General features: G+C 38.1%; 1 protein-coding gene across 2 annotated transcripts in view; it reads right to left on the reverse strand.

The window, feature by feature from the left end:
- DERA (deoxyribose-phosphate aldolase) overlaps positions 1-27,592 on the reverse strand; it is a 167,647-nt gene that overhangs the window by 26,912 nt on the left and 113,143 nt on the right. The window contains exons 7-8 of one of the 2 annotated variants that reach the window (XM_010595188.3): positions 4,031-4,143; positions 1-150 (exon numbers count right to left, since the gene is read on the reverse strand). In XM_010595188.3, the coding sequence (XP_010593490.1) occupies positions 1-150; positions 4,031-4,143 (263 nt within the window). Of the gene's footprint in view, positions 151-4,030; positions 4,144-4,208; positions 4,418-27,592 lie in introns of those variants that run through there. The other variant, XM_064284541.1, reaches the window with a different exon arrangement.

Consider the following 27,592-nt stretch of genomic DNA (forward strand, 5'->3'; position numbering starts at 1 on the left):
CTGCCTCTCAATGTCTGAAAGTAGAGTGCTGGCACCTATTCGAAAGAGTTCTGGCTTCAGCCACTCATCTCCTAGCTCTTCCTTTATAAGAGACAGCCAAGCAAGGGAATTCTTGGCACTGCGGATGCCTCCTGCTGGTTTAAACCCTATCTACAAAGGAAAGTGGGGAAAAGAACAATGCTTATTGTCATCAGATTGCTTTAAACAACAGTGCTGAGTTCGTATGGGGTCTCAATTCTCTCTCTTTTTTCAAAGTCTAGACTCTTCACATCATCCAGCAAAAAAGCTTAGATAGCCAACTCACACCAATTCATGCTGCAAAATAACGTTGCCAAGATTCATGGGAAGAATGTCACTGCTTCTGAGGAGACACTGATGAGGGTTAATAACCCTTATTAACATTTCACTTATAGAAAAGTCATAAACCTCAGCCACCTAGACAATAGCTGTGAGCCTGGGATAAGCAAGAGAAGTGTCAGTAAATAGGAAAACAGGTTATCACAGAAGTCCATTCACTCTACATTTCCACAAGTAAGCCTGTACAGTTCATCCTTCAGCCTTCATCTTGAGGTTCAAAAGACACATGCGTGTATTTAAACAAGTGGAGAGAATCAGTGAGGCCACAAAGCCACGTTAAACAAACTGGCAGCAATCCAGCAAGGAGAGCTGACCCTTGTTTTAAGCAACGTAACTGCCGAGGCTGTTTTTCTTTTTTTAAGCTGTAGGTAGAGAGTTCTATAAAACAGGCAGTTACAAAAGTAAAGTAGAAAAAAATGGCATAGGGGCTCATCATATTTCAATAGTCTTTGAGGGCTGACTATAAAACAGCAATTTTCAGATAATATCAAATGTTTATAAAATGATGTTTCTGGGTCCATTAGGAAAAGATAAACATTTTCCATATACAGTAAAACCCTGCTTTTCTGGATTTATTTGTCTCAGGAGCTTGGCTATCCAGTACAGTAGAGAACCTGTAGATGGTAGTAATTAAAACAGCATCCCATAGTTCAAGCACACTTTTTGTCACTCAGAGCTGCTGGCTTGATAGGTAGCACCAGCAAGAAGTAACTGCTAACAGAATGACAGAGTTGGGAGACAATGAATGAGTGGTCCCATCAACAACTCAAGCTAGAAATCTGGTGATTCAAGCTACCTACCTCATGGTTAACCTAGACTCCACCATTTCCCTCAAAACACCACAGCCAACGAATAGTCAAGTCCTGTCATTCCCACCTCCTGACCTTCCATCTCTCTCACATGCATACTATCCTCTCCACTCTCACTTCTACTCCTTTAGGTTAGACCCTTGTCAATTCTCACACAGAATATCGGCAAAGGTTTCTTAACTGCTTTCCCTGATTTAATCACATGTCACACAGCTAATCAGTAGCACTGCACAGATTCTAACCACATCTGCCTATTACTCCAAAGCCTAAGCTATGACTCTGTGGAATTGGGGGAGGCTGGTGGTAGAGGATGGGGAGAGGAAGGAGTGAAGTGGGATGAGGTTATTTGTTGAGAAGAGACCAGAAAAAAAAAAAAAATTAGCTGATATTAGCATAATCTTAATCAAGGAGCATTCCTGTCAATTAGGCAGTGCTGTACATAGATTTTTCTATATAGTTCAGTTTGTGGCAGCAAGTCTGTTTGGCAATGTTTCCAAAGAGAGGTTCTAGTATAAGTTTATCCCTTTTTTTTCTTCTTTTTAAGCAAAAGAATATAGAAAACATAAATCTGCAATGAAATCAGTTATGAAATATTAAGCTTCTGCGTCTCAGGAGTGACACTAATCATGGTTTGAAAAGCGGCCCATCACATTTTAAAACACCCCTTAAATCAATGAGGTAGAAACTTTACAATCCAAGGGCTGCCCAGGCACCTTGTCAACAGCCCAAAAGGCTGCACCTGATTTGCAGATAACATGCATGGATCCTCACTGTGTGAAATCAAACATGATTAAAATGAATACAGTTTGACTTGTATCCATCCTTTTCTTAGTACAACTGGGAGGTACTTTGTCTATTAGTTGAGGAAAGAGTCAATAAAATTAAAAAGAAATTATTGAAAGACAGCGAAGTATCTCCCCCTCTGTACTCTGATTTAGAACACCCTTTGTATACCTCTGTTGAGAACTTAAAATTTTAATTGAAATTCTTTGATTGTTGTTTAAGGGCTCTCATTTGTTCATTTTTGTATCCCTAGGATTTAACACAAGGACCCCTGGTGGTGCAATGGTTAAGTGCTCAGCTGCTAATCCAAAGGTTGGTGGTTCGAACCCACTAGCAGCTCCTGGCAATCTGCTCCCATAAAGATTACAGCCTACTAAACCCTATGGGGCTGTTCAACTCTGGTGACATGGGGTCACTATGAGTCGAAAATTGACTTGTCAGCAGCTAACAACAATAACAGCATTTAACAGAGGACCTAGTACATGGTAACCACTCAATGTTAGCTGAGAACAAAACACGCTTAGGTCTCCAAAGTTGAGTTTTAATGCTGGCTGCCTTCAGCATCACCTGGGGAGCTTATGACACATCAGATGCCTGAGTACTACCCTCCAACGCCACCCCCAATCCAGAACTGCCAGGGTAGGGGGCTCAGGCATCTGTAAGTACAGGAAGCTTCACATCTGGTTTTTATATTCCTTGGCCAAGAACGAGAATCAACAGTTTCGTAAGTGGTGGTAGCCTAAATCAGAGGACAAAAGATAGGTTTCCCTTTTTTTACAGCTTTTGTAAAACACAAAAACAAACAAACAAAAAACTTATTTGAATCACTGCAGAAAGGCTACTAGAGTAGAGGTTACACAAGTTGGGTCAGTTTTCATATGCAGGTCACAACAGATATTTATCCTATTTGTATGCTTTTAAGATGTGAAATTATTTTGAAGGAGAAAATCCTGGGAAGAGTTCATTTTCTCTTAAAAATGTCTCCTATTCCAAAATATACTAAAGCTATAGTCACATATGAAGTCATCATGTCCTGTTGGTAAAGGATTAAAGGTCTTTTTTGAGTTTCCATTCGGCAGAAATCAAGAGGTTGGTTGAAAGAAATGTCTTCTGAGGAAGGGTCAGTCTCATTTAAAACAACAAAAAACACATTACCTTTCTCTCCAATGATGTAAAAAAGTCCTTTGAGATAATCTGCAGCTAAACAAGCAACTTGAAGTGAAAAGGAAAATCTAAACTCATTAAAAAAAAAAAAAAGAAAGAAAAAACTCATACACTTTTCCTTTTAACTTCATGTTTAAAAAATATATTATTTTCTGAAAAGCTGACAAAAGCTAGCATATACCCTCCTCAGCTTAACAGTCTTCCAAAGAGCACATCCAACTGCCATAAAACGCAAAAATGGATATTTAATTCAAGAGCTATATAACGTCTAGCTACCTTTTCCCTGCTGTTTCACAGCATTTCATTATTTTGTTTAATAAGTTCATCTCCTCGAGAATTTTCTCTTCACCTCATATTATTAAAAGTAATAAGTTTTTCTGGACCGGGGGTTTCCCAACAGAAAAACCAATTTATGTGTGTCCTTCAATAATGACAGGCAAAGATTATTTCCCATTATATTGCATACTTTTCATATCACCACCACAGCTTATCATTCAATAAATGTTACTCTGCAATTCTTTCCATTCCTCAAGGAAGTTTAATTTCTGCATTAACCTGTTTTCGCTGGGCACCGCCTTACCAGGAAGCCTCTGTGCTGCAGCAGAATTAGTTCGTTAAAGAACCCATTTAGGAATCTCTTGTCAGTGATGAAATTGTCCTCAGTTAATAAAAAGGACTAAAGTGAGTTTACACCTTGATCACACATACTTACTCCCACACTCACACTCACTTTCTGTTAATCGCGCATTTTCCTCCACAAACATGTTTTTTTGCAATGAAAGGTAAATTAAACATTTATCTTAAAAAAGGTAACTCATTCACACCTTCTGCATATAAAGACAGTTACTGTGGCTGTAACTATTATTATAAATAACATTATCTTTACTCTGAAGAAAGATTTGCTGGCAATAACATACCTTGTTTCCAGTTTTCCAGAAGAAATCTCTAATGGCCCGTAGCATTACTATAGCCACTGGAAAGGTGGCATTTATTGTTTCTTTTCCAGTAGAGGTCTTAATAAAATCGGATCCTAAAACAAAGGAAGGAAAACTCCATGTCAATCGAAAACTTATTTTTCACACTTTTGAGTCAGTGGAAGAAATGAGTTGTTTAAATGTTTTTCCTGAATAATGCAACTTTATTTTTTATTATTTGAAAAACTAAAAATTTCTGTTTACCATGCTTAGGGGACACTGCGGTTCTGCTAAGCGTGTTGGAAAAATTCGAGGATGGTTCATGACGATGGCTGAACAACATGACGAACCTATTTAATGTCACTGAACTAACTGCACATGTGAAGACTGCTGAAACGGCAAATGTTTTATTATCCATATATTTACCACAATTATAAACAAACAAAAAACCCTCATTCAATCCCAAGTATAGCTTTGGCTATTGCTTGTTTTTGTTTTTCAAAATGGTAATTTATATTGTTTTTTCTGATCATAAAGGAAATAAAGGCTTATAAAAAAATGAAACAATACATTTTTTAAAATCTCCTTTTAAAATAATTCCATCAATGTTTTTTTTTAACCCCAACACAGGATGAATTAAATTAGGCACCTAGTGGATTCTCACTGACATCCAGGACGCTTGCCTCTTTACACTTCCAAAAAAAAAAAAAAAAGTTGCCGTTGATTCCAACTCTTAGCCACCCTACAGGACAGATTAGAGCTGCCCATAGGGTTTCTGAGGCTGTAATCTTAATGAAAGCAGACTGCCACATCTTTTCTCCCGCAGAACAGCTGGTGGGTTTGTTTGGTTAGCATCCCAGTGCTTAATTACTGCACTACCAGGGCTCCTTTTATACTTCCATACCACAAATTAAAGTCAAGTTGGTTTATTTAATATATAACTGAGATGAATAAAACAATTTTATGCCCTGTTCTTAATATTATATATCATACAAAACCTGGAGTGTCTACTCATTCTACCTCATCTTCCCATACTTGATAGAATGCAAATCAGTACAAGAACAGTTGTAATAACACAAGAATCACCATTAGCTATTTTCTACTGTATTGTTCATTAACAAAAAAATTGTGTCTTCTAACCAGATTAGGATTTTCATGAAAGTTACCATCCTATTTCATAACTAGCAAATATTTTAAATGACTTCCTGTCTCTCAAACATATCTTAAACCTACTGATGTAATTTAACAGAACAGCACACGGAGAAAAAGAAATGATAATAGCAGTTAAGGTTCATTGAGTGCTTTGCACCAGAACAGTTATAGGTGCTTTCCAACCATTAACTCAGTTAATCTTCACAACAACCGAAGGAGCTAAGTACTAATGTGATCTTCATTTTTAAAGACAAAGTTGGGGTACAGAGAAGTAATATGTGTGAGATGACATAGTAAGTGGTTGTTGTGTGATGTCGAGTCGATTCCAACTCACAGTCACCCTACAGGAAGAGTAGAACTGCCCCCAGAGTTTCTCAGACTGTAATCTTTATGGGAGCAGATCACCAGGTATGTTCTCCCTTGGAATGTCTGGTGGGTTGAACTGTAGACCCTTCAGTCATCAGCCAAGGGCTTAACTGTTGCCAAGCGCTTAACTGCTGCACCACCAGGAGGTAGAATTCTAACCAAAGCAATCTAGTTTAACCAAAATGCTATAGTGTCTCCAAGAAACTTATCTAGGGTCACACAGTCAGATGGCCAAGAAGAAAATCCATCTTTCATGTGGTTACTCAGGCCCCAAATACTCAAAGTGTAGGGCCATGGACTAGAAGCATGGGCACTATCCAGGAGCTTGTTAGAAATGCAGTCTCTCAGGCCCTACAACTGGCCAAACAGAATGTACATGAACAAGATTTCCAGGTGATTCGTGTGTAAATCAGTATGTGAATCTGTGACCCACACCTAAGCCCCCTGAATGTCCGGACCACACCTAAGGCTAGTCTCTGAGATTCTCTCAAGGAGTGAAAGAAGTGGACAAAAGGAGTCGGAGAAAGAAGTGGCCCAAACTTTCCACTGCAGCTGTAGTTCAAAAGGTTATTTCCACAACTATTTCATGTACCAAAGTTTCAAGTTAACAAACCTTTATTAATCACACTGTCTGTAAGGCACTATGAAAAATAGAAAAACAAGTAATTCAAAACGCTTGCCCTTGAAAGTATATACTCAGAGCAGCCATCTAAGATGCATCAATTGGTCTCAACCCACCTAGAGCAAAGGAGAATGAAGAACACCAAAGACACAAGGAAAATATTAGCCCAAGAGAAAAAAGGGCCACAAAAAAACCAGAGACTCCATAGCCTGGGACCAAAACTAGATGGTGCCCAGCTACCACCAATGACTGCCCTAACTGGGAACACCAACAGCCAGTCCCTGATGGAGCAGGAGAAAAGTGTGATGCAGAACTCAAATTCATGTAAAAAGACCAAATTCAATGGTCTGACTGAGGCTGGAGGAACCCTCGAAGACATGGCCCCAGACACTCTGTTAACCCAGAACTAAAACCATTCCCCAAGTCAACTCTTCAGACAAACATTAGGCTGGACTATAAAACATAAAATAATACTCTTGAAGCGTGTGGTTCTTAGTACAAGCGATACACGAGACTGAATGCGCAGCTCCTGCCCGGAGGCAGAATGAGAAGGCAGAAAGGGATAGGAACTGGCTGAAACCTGGGGTGGAAAGGCGGAGTGTGCTGTCACATTATAGGGATTGCAGCTAGTGTCACATAACAGTATGTGTATAAGTTTTTGTATGAGAAATTAACTTGAGCTATAAACTTTCACCTAAAGCACAAAAATAAAGTATATACTCTATAGCAGGTACAGGTGAAACATGTACCGTGGGTGATCACCTGATGAGCTAGAAGTAGGAGGTCTGGCTTCTAGCTCTGCCTCTAACACTTACCTTGCAAATTCTTTCTCCTTACCTTCCTCATTTGTAAAATAGATCTGAAAATTCTTATACAAGTGGATCAGAAGATAATCTATGTGAAAGCACTTTGCAAACTGTCAAGAGCCGCACAAATATAAATGGGGCAAGAACCTAGGCAGGGCTGCAATCTGTGTATGTACCATATGACATATCAAGGCAGGTCTCCAGAAGCCTTTTCTTAGGGCCTATAGGCCCAGTGGGAGAAATGGAGACATGCTGAGTGCTTACTAAGTGCCAGATGCTATTCTAGATGCTGGGAACAGACCAATAAATACAACAGACAAACCACCTTGTGAACAGATTTCTACAGGAAAAAGACAAGAAAACTTAAATACCAGGCAAAGATAAAGGCTGTGAAGAAAAATAACGTAACGTAACAAAATAGAGTGATGGAGTTTGGAAGGGGTGGCTAGATTGAAACGAAGTCATCAAAAAAGCATTTATGATGAGTGAAATTCAAACTCATGAAGAAAGTCTAGAGAAAGAGTATTCCAAGCACAGGAAATAGCAACTGCAAAGGTCCTGAAGTCGGCATGCACTAAGCTAATGAATGAATGATCTACAAAACAGATGCATGACCCCTACAATGCAGAAATAAGACTAGCAAAGATGAGAGTGTCTTAGTCATCTAGTGCTGCTATAACAGAAATACCACAAGTGGATGGCTTTAGCAAAGAGAAGTTCTAGTAGACGAGAAGTCCAAATTCAGGGCAACAGCTCCAGGGGAAGGCTCTCTCTCTGTCAGCTCTGGAGGAAGGTCCTCGTGTCCATCTTACCCTGGACTAGGAGCTTCTCTGCACAGGAACCCCAGGTCTAAGGCACGTGCTCTGTTCCCGGTGCTTCTTTCTTGGTAGTATAGTACTCTCTGCCTGCTTCCCTTTCCTTTTATCTCTTGTAAGATAAAAGGCGGTACAGGCCACACCTTAGGGAAACTCCCTTTACACTGGATCAGGGATGTGACCTGAGCAAGAGTGTTACATCCCACCCTAATCCTTTTAATCACAGGCAGAGATTGCGGTTTATAACACATTGGAAAATCACAAAATGGAAGACAACCACACATGGCCTAACCAAGTTGACACATATTTTTGGGCCGTACAATTCAATCCATTACAGGGAGATTATGGTTTCCACACAAATATAAGATGGTGAGAGGACATTCCAAAGAATTCACAATGAGACCAAGATGTGTTTTCCTAGTATATGATATTGTCTTCTGATTCACTAGGGCTTCTCGGTGTGACATTTTATATCACCTAAATTCTTTTAAGTGTTTCAGAAGAGAAGAATATTAAGTGACAAGGTTACACTTCGAGGTCTAAAATAAATGAATAAATAAAAGGTATGTGTTATCAGGGGGACCAGTCCCTGGAGGACATCATGCTTGGTAGAAGGTCAGCACAAAAGAGGAAGACCCTCCGCAAGATGGACTGACACAGTGGCTGTAACAATGGGCTCAAGCTTAACAATGATCATGAGGATGGTGCATGACCAGGCAGTATTTCATTCTGTTGTACACAGATCTCTATGAGTCAAAACTGACTAGATGGCACCTAACAACAACATGTTCACTTAAAGATCAAACCATATAAAGTTAACCAAAATAACCATACCTTTTGGAAGAGTTTGGAGGCAGGGTAAGAGTGAAGACTCTCTTCCTAATATATTTGGGAGGAGCAAAGCAGAAAATATTGCAGGAGTAACAACAGTACCCCACACATTATTTGTATATTTGTCTGTCCCCTTTTCCTGACTGTAACTGTAAGCAGCTTTGAGGAAAGGTACCAATCTTTGTATCCCCAGAGCATGAAACATACTAGTAGCGCAATAAACATTTGCTGGTTGGATAGATACATGAATGGATAGATGGGATGGATGAATGGATGGAAAGCTACAGCTACCAAGAAAAAAGAAACGCTATTTCCCACTTCTAACTATGAGTCAGAATTGACTTGACACCAACGGTTTAGGTTTTTTTGTTGTTGTTATTAACTGACTAATGGGGAAGGGAAGACAGTTGTGGGTTTCATTCCAGTTCAAGTAACAAAACTGAACAGGTGGTTCAAAACAAAATATCTATTTACTTTTAAATAAACCTTGTATTTTAGAACAAATTTAGATTTACAGAAAAATTACAAAAATAGTACAGAGTTCCCATATACTCTGTATCCATTTTCCCCAATTAATAATACCTTACATTAGTATGGTACATTTGTTACAATCAGTTGAACCAATATTGACATATTATTACTAACTAAAGTCCATACTTTATTCACATGTCCACAGTTTTACCCAATGTCCAGTCCCATCCAGGATATCACAATACACTCTACCTCCATCTTCATACAGCCTTCTCTTCCGTGTGTGGGTCTAATCTCCCTCTGCCCTCTCTTATAAGGACACTTGATAGCATTTAGGACCATCCGGTTAATCAGAATAATTCCCTTGTTTCAAGATACTTAAAGTCATGATGGGCTCAAGCATAGCAACGATTGTGAGGATGGCACAGGACTGGGCAGTGTTTCATTCTGTTGTACATAGGGTTGCTATGAGAACTGACTCAAAGCACCTAACAACAACAATAACTTAAAGTCACATCGGCGAAGACTTTTCTTCCATATAAGTTATCAATCACAGGTATCAGGGATTAGACGTGGGCATATCTTTGGGAACGATTATCAGCCTATTCCATATCCTAACCTCTATACCTTTTATTTCCTTTTCCTGTCTTATCGCATTAGGTAGGACTTGCTGGACAGGGGTAGTAAAAGACGACATCTTTGCCTTGTTTCCAATCTTGAGGGCGAAGTGTCGAGTTTTGCATTAATTGTTAGTTGTTGTTGGCTGTCATTTTTTAAATAGATGCTCTTTATCAAGTTGAGAAGGTACCCCTCTATTCCTAAGCAACTAACTAAAATAACCAGTTGCTATCGAGTCGATTCCAACTCATAGCAAACCTATAGGACACAGCAGAACTGCCCCATAGAGTTTCCAAGGAGCGCCTGGCAGATTCAAACTTCCACCTTTTGGTTAGCAGCCGTAGCTCTTAACCACTACGCCACCAGAGTTTCCCTTCTATTCCTAGTCTGCTGCAATTTGTCAAGTGCCTTTTCTGCATCAATTGATATAATCATATAGTTTTTCTTTAGTTTGGTGATGTGGTGGATTATATTTTGTCGAACCAGCTTTGCATGGCTGGAATAACTCTCACTTGGTCACAATGTATAACTCCTTTTATACATTGCTGGGTTCAATTTGCCAATATTTTGTTGAGGATTCTTGCATCTACGTTCATGAGAGATATTTGTTTTCCTTTCTGGTAATATCTTTATTTGGTTCAGGTATTAGGGTAATGGCGGCCTCACAGAATGAGTATTTCCTCTTCTACTTTCAGTTAGAGATTGTGGAGAATTGCTATCATTTCCTCCTTAAACGTTTAGTAGGACTCACCAGTGAAACAATCAGGTCTGGTGCTTTCTTTTTTGGAAAGTTGTAATTATTGATTCAATTCATTTAATAAACATAGACCTATTCAGGTTATGTATTTGTCCTTGTGTGAGTTTTGGTAGTTGGTGCCTTTCAAGGAATTGATCCATTTCATTTATTAAGTCTGTGGGCACAGAGTTGTTCATATCCATTGCTGTCGAGTCAACTCCAATTCATGGTGGCCCCATGTGTTACAAAGTAGAACTATTCCATAACATTTTCTTGGCTGTAATATTTATGGAGGCAGAGTGCCAGGCCTTTCTTCCGTGGTGCTGCTAGGTGGGTTCAAACCACCAATCTTTCAGTTGGTAGTTGAGGCAAACCTTTTGCACCACCCAGGGACCTCACAGCTGTTCATGGTATTTCTTTATAATTCGTTATTATCCATGGAAACAGTAATTATTATGAGCCATTTCTGATAAATTGGTAATTTGTGTCTTCTCTCTTTTAATCTTGGTTAGCTTGGCTATAGGTTTATGAATTTCACTCATCTTTTCAAAGAACCAGCTTTTAGTTTTATTTTCCTATTTTTGATTTCACTGATTTCTACTCTAATTTTTTTTATCAGATCTGTTAGATCTTTTGTTTTTTTTCTTAATTTTATTGTGTTTTAGGTGAAAGTTTATAGAGCAAATTAGTTTCTCATTCAAAAATTTATATATAAATTGTTTTCTGACATTGGTTATAATCCACACAATGTGTCAGCACTATCCCCTCTCCCTTTCCACCCCAGGTCCTATGTGTCCATTCGTTCAGTTTTTCTGTCCCTTCTTGCCTTCTCATTTTTACTTTTGGGTAGGTGCTGCCCATTTGGTTTCGTATACTTGACTGAACTAAGGAGCACATTCCTCACGTGTTATTGTTTGTTTTATAAACCAAAAAAAACAAACCCTGTGCCGTCGAGTCGATTCCAACTCATAGTGACCCTGTAGGACAGAGTAGAACTGCCCCACAGAGTTTCCAAGGAGCGCCTGGTGGGTTCGAACTGCCGACCCTTTGGTTAGCAGCCATAGCACTTAACCACTACACCACCAGGGTTTCTGTTTGTCTTATAGGCCTGTCTAATCTTTGGCTGAAAGTTAGGCTTCAGTTCTGAGTAAGCAGGGTATCCGGGGGCCACAGTTTCACGGGTTCCTCGAGTTTCTGTCAGACCAGTAAGTCTGGTCTTTTTTTGTGAATTTGAAAGTTGTTCTATATTTTTTTCCCACTTTGTCTGGGGCCCTATTGTGATCCCTGTGAGAGTGGTGGGTGGTGGTAGCCAGGCACCATCTAGTTCTTCTGGGCTCAGGTTGATGGAGGCTGTGGTTCATGTGGTCCATTAGTCCTCTGGACTAATATTTTCCTTGTGACTTTGGTTTTCTTCATTCTCCTTTGCTCCAAATGTGATGGGACCAATAAATAGATGGCAGCTAGAAAGCTTTTAAGACCCAGTAGAATGAAGACCATTTTCTTTATGAACTATGTTATGCCAATTGACCTAGATGTCCTCCGAGACCATGATCCCCAGCCCTCGGCCTCAGTAACTTGGCCCCTCCAGGTGTTTGGATGTGTCTAGGAAGCTTCTATGACTTCGCCTAGTTTTATTTTCTCTACTATTTTCCTATTTCCAATTTCATAGATTTCTACTCTAATTTTTATTATGTTCTTCTGTTTGCTTTACATTTAAATTGCTCATCTTTACTTTCTTAAGGTCAAAGTTTACATTATTGATTTTAGGTCTTTATTCTTTTCTAATATATGGATCTAATACTATAAATTTCCCTCTAAGAACTGCTGTCATTAGATCCCACAATATTTTGATAAGCTGCATTCTAATTTTCATTTAGATACAAAATAGGCTTTAATTTCTCTTGAGACATCTTCTTTGGCCCACGTGTTTTTTAGGATTGTGTTATTTAATCTCCAAATATTTGAGAACTTTCCAGTTATCATTTTTTATAGATTTTCTAGTTTAATTCCAACATACTTTGTATGTTTTTGATTCTTTAAAAATTTGCTAAGGTATATAATCCAGAATGTGTTGAAGCTTCCAACTATAAGAGTTTGTCTATTTCTCCTTGAAGTTCTATCATTTTTTGCCTTTGATATTTTGCCTTTCTGTTTTTTTTTTTTTTTTTTAGGCGTCTTGTTGTAGAGCTGACCTCCTTATCCTAGTACACAAAGCTTGCGTTGTCTGAAATTAATATAACTACTCCCTTTCTGTTGATTACTATCATTCTGGTACATGTTTCTCTATCCCTTTATTTTTAAACTGAGTCTTCATATTTAAAGTAGGTTTCTTGTAGACAACTGTATGTTTTCATCCACTCTGATTCTCTTTCTTTTTTGTTTTTCAATTTTTATTGTGCTTTAAGTGAAAGTTTACAAATCAAGTCAGTCTTTCATACAAAAATTTATATACCCACCAAAACGTGGGTATATAAATTTATATATACCTTGCTGTATACTCCCAATTGCTCTCCCCCTAATGAGACAGCCCACTCTCTCCCTCCACTCTCTCTTTTTGTGTCCATTTCGCCAGCTTCTAAACCCCTCTGCCCTCTCATCTCCCCTCCAGGCAGGAGATGCCAACATAGTCTCGAGTGTCCACCTGATCCAAGAAGCTCACTCCTCACCAGCATCCCTCTCCATCCCACTGTCCAGTCCAATCCCTGTCTGAAGAGTTGGCTTTGGGAATGGTTCCTGTCCTGGGCCAACAGAAGGTCTGGGGCCATGACCACCGGGGTCTTTCTAGTCTCAGACCATTAAGTCTCGTCTTTCTACAAGAATTTGAGGTCTGCATCCCACTGCTCTCCTGCTCCCTCAGGGGTTCTCTCTTATGTTCCCTGCCACGGCAGTCATCAGTTGTAGCTGGGCACCATCTAGTTCTGGTCTCAGGCTGATGTAGTCTCTGGTTTAGGTGGCCCTTTCTGTCTCTTGGGCTTGCGATTACCTTGTGTCCTTGGTGTTCTTCATTCTCTTTGCTCCTGGTGACTTGAGACCAATTGATGCATCTTAGGTGGCCGCTTGCTAGCGTTTAAGACCCCAGATGCCACTCTTCAAAGTGCGATGCAGAGTGTTTTCTTAATAGATTTTATTATGCCAATTGACTTAGATTTCCACTGAAACCATGGTCCCCAAATCCCCGCCCCTGCTACAATGGCCTTCGAAGCATTCCGTTTATTCAGGAAACTTCTTTACTTTTGGTTTAGTCCACTTGTGCTGACCTCGCCTGTATTGTGTGTTGTCTTTCCCATCACCTAAATTAGTTCTTATCTACTATCTAATTAGTGAGTAACGCTCTCCTACCCCCCTCCCTCCCCCTTCTTGTAACCATCAAAGAATATTTTCTTCTCTATTTAAACTATTTTTTGAGTTCTTATAATAGTGGCCTTATACAATTTGTCCTTTTGCAACTAATTTCACTCAGCACAATGCCCTCCAGATTCCTCCATGTTATGAAATATTTCACAGATTCATCACTGTTCTTTATCGATGCACAGTATTCCATTGTGTGAATCTACCACAGTTTATTTATCCATTGATCTGTCGGTAGGCACCTTGGTTGCTTCCATCTTTTTGCTACCGTAAACAGTGCTGCAATGAACATGGGAGTGCATATATCTGTTCGTGTAAAGGCTCTTATTTCTCTAGGATATATTCCAAGGAGTGGGACTGCTGGATCAAATGGTAGTTCTATTTCTAGCTTTTTAAGAAAGCGTCAAATCGATTTCCAAAGTGGTTGTACCACTTACATTCCCACCAGCAGCGTAGAAGTGTTCCAGTCTCTCCACAACCTCTTCAACATTGATTATTTTGTGTTTTTTTGATTAATCCTAGCCTTGTTGGAGTGAGATGGAATCTCATTGTAGTTTTGATTTGCATTGCTCTAATGGCTAATGATTGTATTTCCTCATGCATTTTTTAGCTACCTCAACGTCTTCTTTAGTGAAATGTCTGTTCTGAGTCTCTTTCAATTAGACCATTAACACTTAAATTCTCCATCTGGTTTAGTTAGATTAATATCTACCTTGTTTAGAACTTTTCTACTCATTGTATTCTTTCCTATTTTTACACCTATTTTTCTGCCTTCTCTGGTTCTGAGCATTTTATAGGGTTCCTTTTTTTTTTTTCCTCAGCATACTCTGCGTATCACTTATACTTCTTTTATAAATATATTGGGTGGTTGCCCTAGAGTGTGCAAAATATTTTTAATTAATCTAAATCTACTTAGTACTGAAGGTACTTTGTAAGAAAGCACTCCCAATTCTTCCCTCCCACCCCTTATAACATTACTGTTATTCATTTAACTTATCCATATACACAATCACCCAATAAACTGTTACTATTATTACTTTAAATAGTTATCTTTTAGGTCATTTAAGCATACAAAGATTTGATTTCACCTTCATTAATTCCTTCTCTGACACTCTTCCTTTTTTATGTAGATCTGAGTTTCTGATCTACATGCTTTTCCTTCGCTTTAATGAACCTATTTTAACATTCCTTAAACAGAAGTCTGCTGACAATGAATTCCTTCAGTCTTTGTCTGTGAAAATCTTTATTTCCACTTCATCTTTGAAAGGATAATTTCACTGGATACAGAATTCCAGTTGGTAAGGTTTTTTTCTTTCAACAGTTTAAGTATTTCACTCCACTCTCACTGGCACGGTTTGTGAAGAGAAGTCCACTGTAATTATTTTTCTATAGTTAAGTATTTCCTTTCTCTGGTTGCTTTCAAGATTTTTCTCTTTGCTTTTGGTTTTCTGCAGTTTGAATGTGTGTAGATGTGGCTTTTTTTTTTTTTTTAATATTTATCCTGCTTGGCATTTTCTGATCTTCCTAAATCAGTGGATTTTGGAATGTCTTGGTCACTATTACCTGAAACACTTCTTCTGCTCTGTTTTCTCCTTCTTCTGGTATTCCAATTATGTGTGTGTTACAACTTTTGAAATTATTCCACAGTTCTTGAATGTTCTCTTCTAGTTTTTTTGTAAATTCTGTTTTCAAATTTCAGTTTAGAAAGTTCTATTGACCTATCTTCAAACTCACTCATTCTTTCTTCGGCATGTCAATCTACAGATGAGCCCATCAAACAAATTCTTTATTTCTGTTACAGTATTTTTGATTTCTAGCATTTCCTTTTGAATCTTTCTTAGAGTTTCCATCTCTCTGGTTACATTACCCATCATTCTTTTTTTTAATAATATTTCATTGTGTTTTCGGTGAAGGTTTACACAGCAGTTTAGGTTTGCATTCCACAATTTCCACACAAACTGTTCTGTGATATTGGTTACATTCTTCAGAATGGGTAAACATTATTTTCATTCTGTTTCTATTAATCTAGTTTCCTTGTCCCCTTACATTCTCATCTTTGTTTTAAAGTAATTGTTGATCATTTGGTCTTATAGATGATTTATTTTTATTAACTTTTATCGAGCTTCAAGTGAATGTTTACAAATCGTCAGTCTGTCACATATAAGTTTATATACATCTTACTCCTTACTCCCACTTGCTCTCCCCCTAATGAGTCAGCCCTTCCAGTCTCTCCTTTTGTGACAATTTTGCCAGCTTCCAACTCTCTCTATCCTCCCATCCCCCCTCCAGGCAGGAGATGCCAACACAGTCTCAAGTGTCCACCTGATATCATTAGCTCACTCTTCTTCAGCATCTCACTCCTACCCACTGTCTAGTCCCTTTCATGTCTGATGAGTTGTCTTCGGGAATGGTTCCTGTCCTGTGCCAACAGAAGGTTTGGGGACCATGGCCGCCGGGATTCCTCTAGTCACAGTCAGACCATTAAGTATGGTATTTTTATGAGAATTTGGGGTTTGCATCCCACTGATCTCCTGCTCCCTCAGGGGTTCTCTATTGTGCTCCCTGTCAGGGCAGTCATCGATTGTGGCCGGGCACCATCTAGTTCTTCTGGTCTCAGAATAATGTAGGTCTCTGGTTCATGTGGCCCTTTCTGTCTCTTGGGCTCTTAGTTGTCGTGTGAACTTGGTGTTCTTCATTCTCCTTTGAGCCAGGTGGGTTGAGACCAATTGATGCATCTTAGATGGCCGCTTGTTAGCATTTAAGACCCCAGATGCCACATTTCAAAGTGGGATGCAGAATGTTTTCATAACAGAATTATTTTGCCAATTGACTTAGAAGTCCCCTTAAACCATGGTTCCCAAACCCCCGCCCTTGCTCCGCGGACCTTTGAAGCATTCATTTTATCCCGGAAACTTCTTTGCTTTTGGTCCAGTCCAATTGGGCTGACCTTCCATGTATTGAGTGTTGTCCTTCCCTTCACCTAAAGCAGTTCTTATCTACTAATTAATCAGTAAAAAACCCTCTCCCTCCCTCCCTCCCTGCCCCCCTTGTAACCACAAAAGTATGTGTTCTTCTCAGTTTATACTCTTTCTCAAGATCTTATAATAGTGGTCTTATACAATATTTGTCCTTTTGCCTCTGATTTCGCTCAGCATAATGCCTTCCAGGTTCCTCCATGTTATGAAATGTTTGACAGATTCGTCGCTGTTCTTTATCGATGCGTAGTATTCCATTGTGTGAATATACCACAGTTTATTTACCCATTCATCCGTTGATGGACACCTTGGTTGCTTCCAGCTTTTTGCTTTTGTAAACAGTGCTGCAATAAACATGGGTGTGCATATATCTGTTTGTGTGAAGGCTCTTGTTTCTTATAGATGATTTTTTTTAAAGGAACAAAGTACTCACAGGTAGTATTCTTTATTTTCTGATCCAATCTGGTATTTAGCTAAAAGGTGACCTCTGGGGCTCATTTCCGTTCAAGGTTTAAAGAGTATGTATCTCAAGGCAATAGTCTCAGAGAGTTCTCCAGTCTCAACTGGTTCAGTAAGTCTGTTTTTGTTTTGTTTTGTTTTTTTCCCTTTTAGGAATCTGAAGTTCTGTTCCATATTTTTCTCCCATTCTACCAGGGTCCATCTACTGTGCCCCTTATCAGAATGGCCAGTAGTGGTAGTTCTTACCCATCACTCTTGCATGTTGTGTACTTCTTCCATGAGAGCTCTTAGCATATTAATCACATTATTTTAAATTCTGTCTGATAATTAGCTGCATCTAGTCATAATGCTTTAGACTGTTTCTTGCCTTTTAGCATATCTTGTATTTTTTTGTTAAAAGCCGAACATGATGTATTGGGTAATAGGAACTTAAAAAACAGGCTTTTGGTGTGAGATTTTGTTAATCTGCTAGGAGTTGGGCTGTTTAATGTTTGCTGTTGGTGCTAACATCTTCTAATTACTCCAGAGTCCTTGTTTTTGTCTCCTCTGTTGACTTCCCAAAAAAAAAAAAAAAAACAAAACAAAAAACCAAACCTGTTGCCATCAAGCTGATTCTGACTCATGGCGACCCTACACTAAAAAAAAAAAAACTTTAGGCATCCCTAAATACTCCTCACAGATAATCTGGCCTTGCAGTTCTTTCAGCTGTAACAGTCAGTATGGCGGTAATGTATGGGGGAAGGGAAGTATTCTATAATGTTATGATTAAATCTCAGCCTTTCAGTGGGCCTGTGTGCCTCAACTAAACTTTCACAGTGTTTCTTAGCCTCAGTCCCCACCCTTTTTGGTAATACAGAAAGACTAGATAAAAGGGGTTGAAATGGGACAAATGCCCTTCTTCCAGGTGGGATAGGACTTTGATTAAGTCATTTCCCCTGGAGAATAGGTCTTTGTTACAAACGCCCTAAGCATATTTCAGAATGATTACTCTTCCACTCCCTCTGCCAGAACCACAAGGGAATTTTTCTTGGCTTTTTACTGTGAGAAACTTTGTGGGGTTCCTGGAGGCAAAAATCACAAAAGTGTGGGGGCCACACTCAGCCTCCAGTAACTTGTCAAAATTACCATTTAAGTGTTTCTAGCAGTTTATGGCTCTAGTAGCTTCTACTCCAGGTAAGCAGATCTGGCTAAGATTGTGGATTTACCTGTCTCTCCAGACTTCAGGTGACAGTTTACCCTGAGACCGCAGTACTTTGATGGGTCTAAAATAAATCATTGCTTTTCAGTTTATTCTTGCTGTAAAAGAGGAGTGAGGATGTCCAAGCTCTTTACATGTTGGAGCTGAAACCAGCAGTCCCTAAATAATATTTTAATGGCCAGCCAAACCTTTATTGTCTATGTATCAGGTATGGGTGGAAATAAGAACTAGATACTGTATTTAAGATGTCTGAGACAAATGCCAAGTAAGTATTATGGTCAACAAGAATTGGAATGGTTCAGAGAGATCCACTTTAGATAGAATAATATAGGAAAGTTTTATGGAACAGATGGAATTTGTTATAAACTTTGAAAGAGAGATAAAATTTAAAGATGAGAAGGCAGATGGAAGAACACTGCTATCAGAAGAAACACCAAAAGCAGAGGAAAGTGCAAGGCCTATAAGAACAATAACAAATCTAAGGAATCTATGTGAGGGGCATATTACAGGGAGCCTGTCTGGGGTATGCGTGAGACTGTATGTTTTAGAATATGTGACTGTAAATGTCACTTAGGAAAATACAGAGGGCCTTGAACCTGCAAACATAAATTGGGCTCTGTCCTTTAGGCAACATGACGTCTGATCACATGAAATCAATGTTTTAAGATGCTAAATCTGGTATCTGTGTTGAATGGGTTGAGGAATGTCAATTGAGAGTCAGAGACCATGCAAAAGATTAAAAATAGCAGTTGGGGCATGCAGGTACTGGTTATTTCTTTGAATCCAGAAATAAGACCTAGCTTCAATTATTCAGAACACTTTAGAAAGTACATTAGTTTTTTATTACTGTCAAAAGAACAATGGATTTTCCAATGAGACTAAGTAGGCACAAACTTTTGTTTTACTTCTAATTTTAATGTTGCTTTCCCTGCCCCTCTGCTACAGTGATTCAATATCACCTGAGAGAAATAAATGCTACCTTCTGAATCACCAACACCACAGAGCACTATTTTCTCCTCAGAGCTCATGCGAATCCAACATTAACCAAGCTTACTTCTCCTCAGCTTAGGGAGAAAAACTGTAGGAGAAAATACTTCACAATTAAAATAACTATTCATAAAATGTTCTTTCATCAGTGCTCCCAATTTTAACAAAATCACTAAACTAGAAGATGAAAGTGCTGAAAAAGTCAAAAGTAACACATTAAATAGACTAGTACTCTACTGTAATTAGCTGAAATTAAAATTAATAATAAATTTATAGTATTAGGCTAAACTGTATTTTTTTTTATTTTTCTAATTTGAAATCTCTAGCACAATACTTTTTTTGTGGTCTAAAGCAACTCAAAGCTTTCCTAAGGCCTATAATTACATGTCTCCATGGTAGAGTTTCATTAAAAACTTTCATTAAACAACAGCTGCCCTTGTATATGGTCTTCTAATCAATTTGGTCAAACAGAATGACTTCTAATCAGCTGTTGATAAAAATAGAAGATGAAATTTTAATTCTAATAGATTAACCACAAATTCAAGACAGTCTTCAAAATCCATCTAGCTCTATTCTCCAGTGGATTTAATGACTATTCAGCAACTCATTACTAAATAGAACAAGATGAACATTTTCCAGTTCATTAAAGAAATGTACTATGTATTTTTGCATTGTCCTCATGATTCGTTACAGGGAGTCTTAATTACAAGATAATGGATAATGGTTATTAAATGCAGACTGCAGTAATGAAGCTCTATTCATTTGCGAACCTCAGAGACTGCAAAGAGAGGAAAATAAAATTACTAGCTTCAAAAGATTAACGGATCAAATTATTATTCAATTTTGAAAATCTCATTCAGACTTTATAGAAACAAGAAGAGATTAAAAACTAGTATTAAGACCAAAGCGGTACATTAAAAAAAAATAATATCTTAAGGCTATTACTGCATAATCAGCTTCAGATGTGAAGATTAGAAAAACATATAGCTAACAATGGGAAAACATATATTTTTACTTCCTGAACAAATCTTATTCATGATATAGGAAGTTACCGGTAGGATCTTAAAAAGGGTCTTGGTGAATATGGAAGATATATTCGACTGTGCTACAAAAGAACAGCACAATAGAAGGTATAATTAACATTTTATATTTCACTAATGAAAAATAGGATTTAAAATCAACTGCTGCTTGAGAAAGCTTGTCATTAGGTGGAATTCATGCCAACCCTATAATAAGAGCTTCTGGGCACATTTTTCATTAGCACCATGATTTCTATCGTTCTCTAAGAAATTGCCGATTAAAGTTAGTATGGTAATTCTGACACTAATTTATACTTGCAACCTGCTGTGGGGCACTTTTTTTTTTTTTAAATAAACAGAGTGTACAAAAATATGAAGCCCCAAATTAAAGCATATTCTTTATTATTATTTCACTCACATAAGCTTGAAAATAATTTGAGGTGAGATATAAAGATCCATTGTTATGATCAAAGAACCGGCCAGAGTAAAGATGGAAGCAGAAAGCCCCAATGGAGGTATCAATGTGATGTCAGTACTCAATCTGAAGAAAATTAAGCCATGAAGACATGCTTATCGATCCAAGTGAAAAAGGGAGGAAACGTTTTCTGTGAGAGAGAAAAAACATGAAAGGAAAAAATAAAAACATTTGCTCTTTCCATCTTTCCTTCCAACTGAATAGTGAGCTCTGGAAATACTTCTCAAGTCAGTCTGTCTAGTCCATCCCGTGAGCTAGGCAGAAGAGCATCATAATTAAGTAGTAAGGCATGCTCAAGAAGAATGGCAATCAGAACGCAATCCCAATCTCAGGGTTAGAAATACTCAAACACCCCAAGGGTAAGATTAGCTCATGATAACCACATTTCTTGCAGTTGCTTTCCCCTTAATAAAAATAAAGATGTGGCCATTTAAACGAATGCAAAATAGTATGATCCAAATGGAATACAAGGTAGGGACTCTGACTCTATAATCCTTGGTAATTGACAGTAATGTCCCTGAGAGAATATTCTGAACAATTCTGCTAACCACACAAAGATATGTGGTAGAATCACTTGACACAAACGGGAGTCCCTGACTTATGACTAATGTGCCAGAAGTTCCCTTTCACTTCTAAAACTTAGGTTACTCAGAACTACTACAGTCATGTTGGTGATCAGTTATGAATCAATGCAACTTCTATCTTCTATTTAAAGTGGAGGTAAACTATTCATTATTTCAAACTCTAAATTCTTTTATTTATTTAATTTGGAGAAAGGACTGTTTAATTTAAATGATGGTAAGCCTATACTGTTAGCATTTTGGACCAAGTATCAAGCTGGAACAACAGACTGTTCTGTAAGCCTAGCTCTATACCTTCTCTAATTTTTAATACTGTCTTAATGCCCCTCAGGATGTTTTCAAATATCCACAAAAGTTAACAGTCCAAACACGAGTTCCCAAAAATGATCCTGCGTTTCTGATCCTCACCTTCCCTCTTCTGAGTGAGGCTGCCAAGGAAGAAGATTTAGGATAAGTGAGGCCCAGAAGATTTGTAATTAAAATGAAGGAAATTAGATAGTGGTGATTGTTGCATAACTTTGTGAATGTACTAAAATCCACTTTAACAGATAAATTTTATGGTATATGAATTATATCTCAACATCACCAAAAAGACAAAAATGAAGAATGTGTTGGGTGTGCAATGGGGGAGATAAGTGAGAAAAAGAAAATCCACCTAGTAAAACTAAGTAAAATTATCAATTAGTTGACAAGTCAGTGCCATGTATGCCTATAATGTAATGATCCCAAATCACATATGTGTACAACATGTAATGTGTGACTTAGACATTTAGGTTAAGATTTAAAACTGACAAATAAACTTCTCTGTCATTTTGAGTTAAGTTCTAATCTTACAGCCAGCTACCTCAATGTAAGAAAACTGCTTCACTCTGATAAGGTGTGACGTTGCCTTTAGTTAATCTGTGTTAAGACACCCTGAATATGCAACCCTGATTATGGATCTATGACACAGGCTACCCTGATGCCATGTGAGTCAGGCACCACCCTGACACACAAGATCACAGGGACTAAAATCACATAAAAGTTCCAGGCTTTCGTCCTTTGACTGGGAGCAAGTCAGAGGCAACTACTCTCCAAGTTAGTTTGTCTCTTGAGCTCTCCAAAGACCCAGTGCTGCCGGAGTACTTGCCTCACCACCACCAACCCTGTATCAAGGGCCCTCTGTCAAGGATACGCCACTGGTTAAGCTTGAATTCTGAGACCTCTCATTAACGGTAAAAAGCCTTAAGTCTAAAGATTTGGACTTGAACCATCAGACCAACATTATAATTTTTAACCCTAATTCTCTGGTCATAATTGAATGTCTTGATATGTTATCTGTGTGCCTTGCCATGACTACCTGCAATAAACTAAACAAGTTTATGCATGACACACCTGAGTATTTCCTTACCTATTTTAAAATTAAAACCCATAGGGCAGTCAAGTATAGAACTAGTAATCATCTATACCCAAACTCCCTTTCCTGAACTCATGTCTTAAGGCTGGTCCTTGTCTTCTAAGTGGTTTCCCATTAGCCCCTAAATATGATATCCGTGATCCAGGCCTCCTCCTTAATCATCAAAATTTAACCATTCATTGGTTTGAATAGATTCAGTTACCTAATGATAATGTTCTATTCTGTAAATAAGGTTAATGAAATGCACAGCATTCATATACAAGCATTAAACCACCCAAAGCATTACTTCTTCTGAAGAGAAATACTTCAACACATTTATAATTGTACCCCTTAAAAGATTTTTAAAGAATGGTACCAATACCAGGGATTTCAAGCTAGCCAATGAGAGGGAATTTTAGTTAAAGGGTCTTTTAGGACCAACTTAATTATGCCAGTTGGGAATCACTGGCTCAATCTTGTGAATGGCTTTGTCTAGGGCTATACTGACCAATATGGTAGTCACTAGCCATATGTGGCCACAGAGCACTTAAAATGTATCTAGTCCAAACTGAGATATGCTGTAAGTGTAAACAATACACAGAATTTTGAAGACTTAGTATAAAAAAAAAAAAGTATTAAATTACCTCACTAATAGTTTTTATATTGACTACACAATGAAATAATAATATTGTCAACATACTGGGTTAAATATATAATGACTTTCGCATGTTTGTTTTTACTTTATTAATGTGGATATTAAAAATTTTTTAAATCACGTTATTTCTATTACCCAACACTGGTTTAGGGCTTCAAGAAGTCATCAAAATGTGTAATCAACCTGTAAAGGCTAATAATTTGATGTTCTTTTAAACCAATATTCTATAAATGTCCCTAGAACACGTATATAGAAAAGAGGCTGAATTTCGCCTAGAGGTGGAGCAGAATAAGAAGACCCCTGGTGACACAGCACTGAGCAAACAATACAGTTCTGCCCCCAAATTTGACTGCTTCATTCAGCAAAACAGAAGTGTTTTTGCTTCGATTAACTAGACCCACCCTCTTCAAAAGGCAAAGAATATCCACTCAGGGATCCTAAAAGCAAGGCCCCACAATGCCTCATGCCGAATTCCAATCACATACAGCAGAGGAATTCTAGTAACTACAACATTGTTTGTCTTGAACATATCCAGTGGTTTCAATGGCTCTTATAGATGAGCGTTCTGCCCCGCTGGCCAACCCCCTTAACGCTGTTCTGGTTTTCAGTTTTCCAACACACAGGAGTCACTCTAAAACTACACTTATAAACTCTTAATTGTGTATGACTTGTACTCATGGCTGTGTGCCCAACCCAACCACTCTCTTTCCCAATATTTTAATATCCATCCAATACTTACTGAAGGAACCCTGGTGACTCAATTGTTAAGCCCTCAGCTAATAACTGAAAGGTTGGTAGTCTGAACTCATCAGTGGCTCCACAGGAGAAAAGACCTGGCAATCTGCTCCTATAAAGATTACAGTCCAGGGAACTCTATGGGGCAGTTCTACTCTGTCCTATAGGGTCGCTATGAGTCAGAGTCAACTCAACAGCACACATCAACATTTACTGAGCACCTACTATGTTCTAGAAACTGGGTGTACAGCAGTGAAGAAAACAAGGCTTTTCTTTGTGGGACTCTGTACTGTTATTAAATTGCACAGGCAACACTGACTCAGCTAGGTTATAATGTTTTCTCTTGGTCTGGTCACCTGAGAGAAAAAAATCTTTATCTGTCTCTTTCATCACATTACTCTATCTTTAGAAACCCAGTGGCATTGCTGAGAGTAAAAAAAATGAGATTCATGATAACTGGGGCAGCGCCCTATGATCAAAAAATACCACCAGATACACCCACAGGCGTTGTTATTGTACAGATATAATAGTTTGGATAAAATATTAAAGTGTTTTTTAGACATAATCCAAAATGAAAACATCTATCTGTAAATCAAATAACCAATGCCTAATGCCTCAAAGGAAAGCCTGGTAGCATAGTGGTTAAGAGCTATGTCTGCTAACCAAAAGGTCGGCAGTTCGAATCCACCAGGCGCTCCTTGGAAACCATATGGGGCAGTTCTACTCTGTCCTATAGGGTCACTATAGTCGGAATCGACTCGATGGCAACGGGTTTTTTTTTTCAATGCCTCAAAGGAAACCCTGGTGGTATAGTGGTTAAGTGCTACAGCTGCTAACCAAGAGGTTGGCAGGTCAAATCCACCAGGGGCAGCTCCACTCTATCTTACTGGGTCGCTATGAGTTGGAATCAACTTGACGGCAATGGGTTTGTTTTTTTGGATTTAACACCTCAAAAAAAAAAAAAAAATTGCTTTTTGGCCAGTCCCTATAGCTAAACTGACTGATACAGGCAGTCCCCAGATTATGAACAAGTTCCCTTCCTAAATTTTGTCTTTAAGTTGAATTTGTATGTTATTACCAACCATTTTTAATATAGTAGGTTTTACGGTGGTTGGTTTGTACTAAGGAGTTCTTAACCCAGGGACTACCTGTACAGCGGTTTGCTACGTTAAGCAAATGTCCTCTATAAATATGGTAGTTTTAAAGTCACCTTATCTTAACATAACATAACCATATCTAACGCATTCCTTTTCCTTCACATTTGCTGGGAGATGAGGGAGATGGCACCTCTACACAAGCTAAAATATGATTTCATATCACCATACTTTGGCAAAGGGGGGTAAAATGAAGAAACATTTTGCAAGCTAGATATGCTTTAAACAACGGAATTCCAGTTTGGTTATACGTTCTATTGTCACTGGTGAGTTTGGAATATATAGTATATAACGTTAAAAAGTCAGGTATGCTTATGCAGAATCTATTAACTTGAGAGAAAATTACTCAAATTGAAGAAATAGCTGCTTAAAATGGATTTAGAAATACATTTTACTGAACAAAAGCAAGCTAGAAAATTAGGCTACTTTATCAGGATTAGAAAGTGCTATGAATTTTAAAACACAAAGCTGTTAAAAACAATGCAGAACATATTTGAGATTATCATACCTCAATGTCATCATAAATCTTTTTTTCAACAACTGATGATAAGTACATAGTTACTTTTCACAGTGACCTGTCTTTCATAAAAGAAGTTGTGTTCATTTTTCTGTGGGGAGTTTTATCTCCAGGTGATTGCTTCACTGTACCTGACGGCTCCTCCGCTTCCCATTAGCAGATCTACAGACGGGCGAGCCTTGAACAGGCTCTGAATGGAAAGCATTTACCAAGTGGTGCTCTCAGGGTGGACATCTGGGTTATTGCAGCTACCACTTAAACCAACCACTTACAAAGACAATGCTGCCTCTCCTTCCGTTTGCAAACAATTTTCAAGTTAAAATTCTGTCTCTATTTTCAGCTCGTCACACCTTCAGTTTATCTTTATTCCTTCCCACTCAATCCACAAGAGAGACCTTGATTCCTCAACATAAGAGGTATAAGCTGGCAAAAGAGAAAGTTATAGAGCCCAAAAAATCTCATCTATTGGTGAGGGTACAAACTGAAAGTGTCACCACAAACTCTGGCCAGGTCACACTGTATATCATTAGGATATTCGAGTCACTCAGATTCCTGAAAACCCATGAAGCAAGGAGAAAAGAGGGGAAAAAAAGCTTGTGAACTAGACAGGAAGAATGGTCCTGACCTAAACTTTGCAAAACTCATGGATTAAAACTGAATATGGCTGTAAGCTGATTTCTATTCACATATTAACTAGAACTCATCTAGGGCCTCCCTGAATGTCAGACATTTTCATGCACTGCCTTTCCAATACACATGTTCATATGCTATGTTTCCCTCATAGCAGAGGGGCTATGGGTTCCTTTTCTAAAACTCTTAAATAGGAATTATGTATGACCATACTGTAATAATGCATATTTCAAACAAGTAGCTTACACTACATTCTTAATAAAGAGGTTTTATCTGCCTCTCACAGAACTTCCAATCACTAAATTAACAGGTTTAATTAAAAGGTCAGTCATTTTTAGGAGATTTTCCCCCACCAGAAAACAGACTATAGTTTCTTAACATATACAACATCAAAGTTAGGTCTTTACCTACCTTTCTTTTAAACCTACATTTTAAAATGTCGATACATATTTAATGTTTTTAATACTGCCTATATAACTGCTTTGAGTTTGGCATTTATTTCCTTCCCCTAAAGTACATGTTACAGCCCTCTTTGTCACAGATATAATTTCTCTGAGGTATTTCATGGGAGTTATTACATATCAAAATCCAAAGTGATTACATGGGAAACTTAAAAATGTAAAACCTTAGTGAAGAAAAAATTCAGCTGTTAAGTTTATTACCAAAAATGGGAAATAAGTCTCACAATGATAATCTATGAAGTAAAAAGGCATTTAGAAAACTGGATTGGAGACAGTTAACAGTACCAACTTATGCTGGAGATCTAGTTACTTGTACTTCCATTACAAATGTTACAAATTTACTCCTTTGAAGGAGGTATTCTGGTTTGATACCACCCATTTTTTTAAATTTAATATATGGACACCAAAGAGCACAAAAATAATTTTCAGAATGAGGAGCTAACAAATGCAATATGAGATGGACAGATTAAGACTGGTTTGATCATGGCATTCTTTAACTCAAAGTCTTGATTCAACTGCTTAAAGTAAAACAAAAAACCCAGCATTTCTACTCTCCAGGATCTGGCTTTAACCTAATAT

The sequence above is a fragment of the Loxodonta africana genome, chromosome 4, assembly GCF_030014295.1.
Source record: "Loxodonta africana isolate mLoxAfr1 chromosome 4, mLoxAfr1.hap2, whole genome shotgun sequence".
Classification (NCBI taxonomy): Eukaryota; Metazoa; Chordata; class Mammalia; order Proboscidea; family Elephantidae; genus Loxodonta; species Loxodonta africana.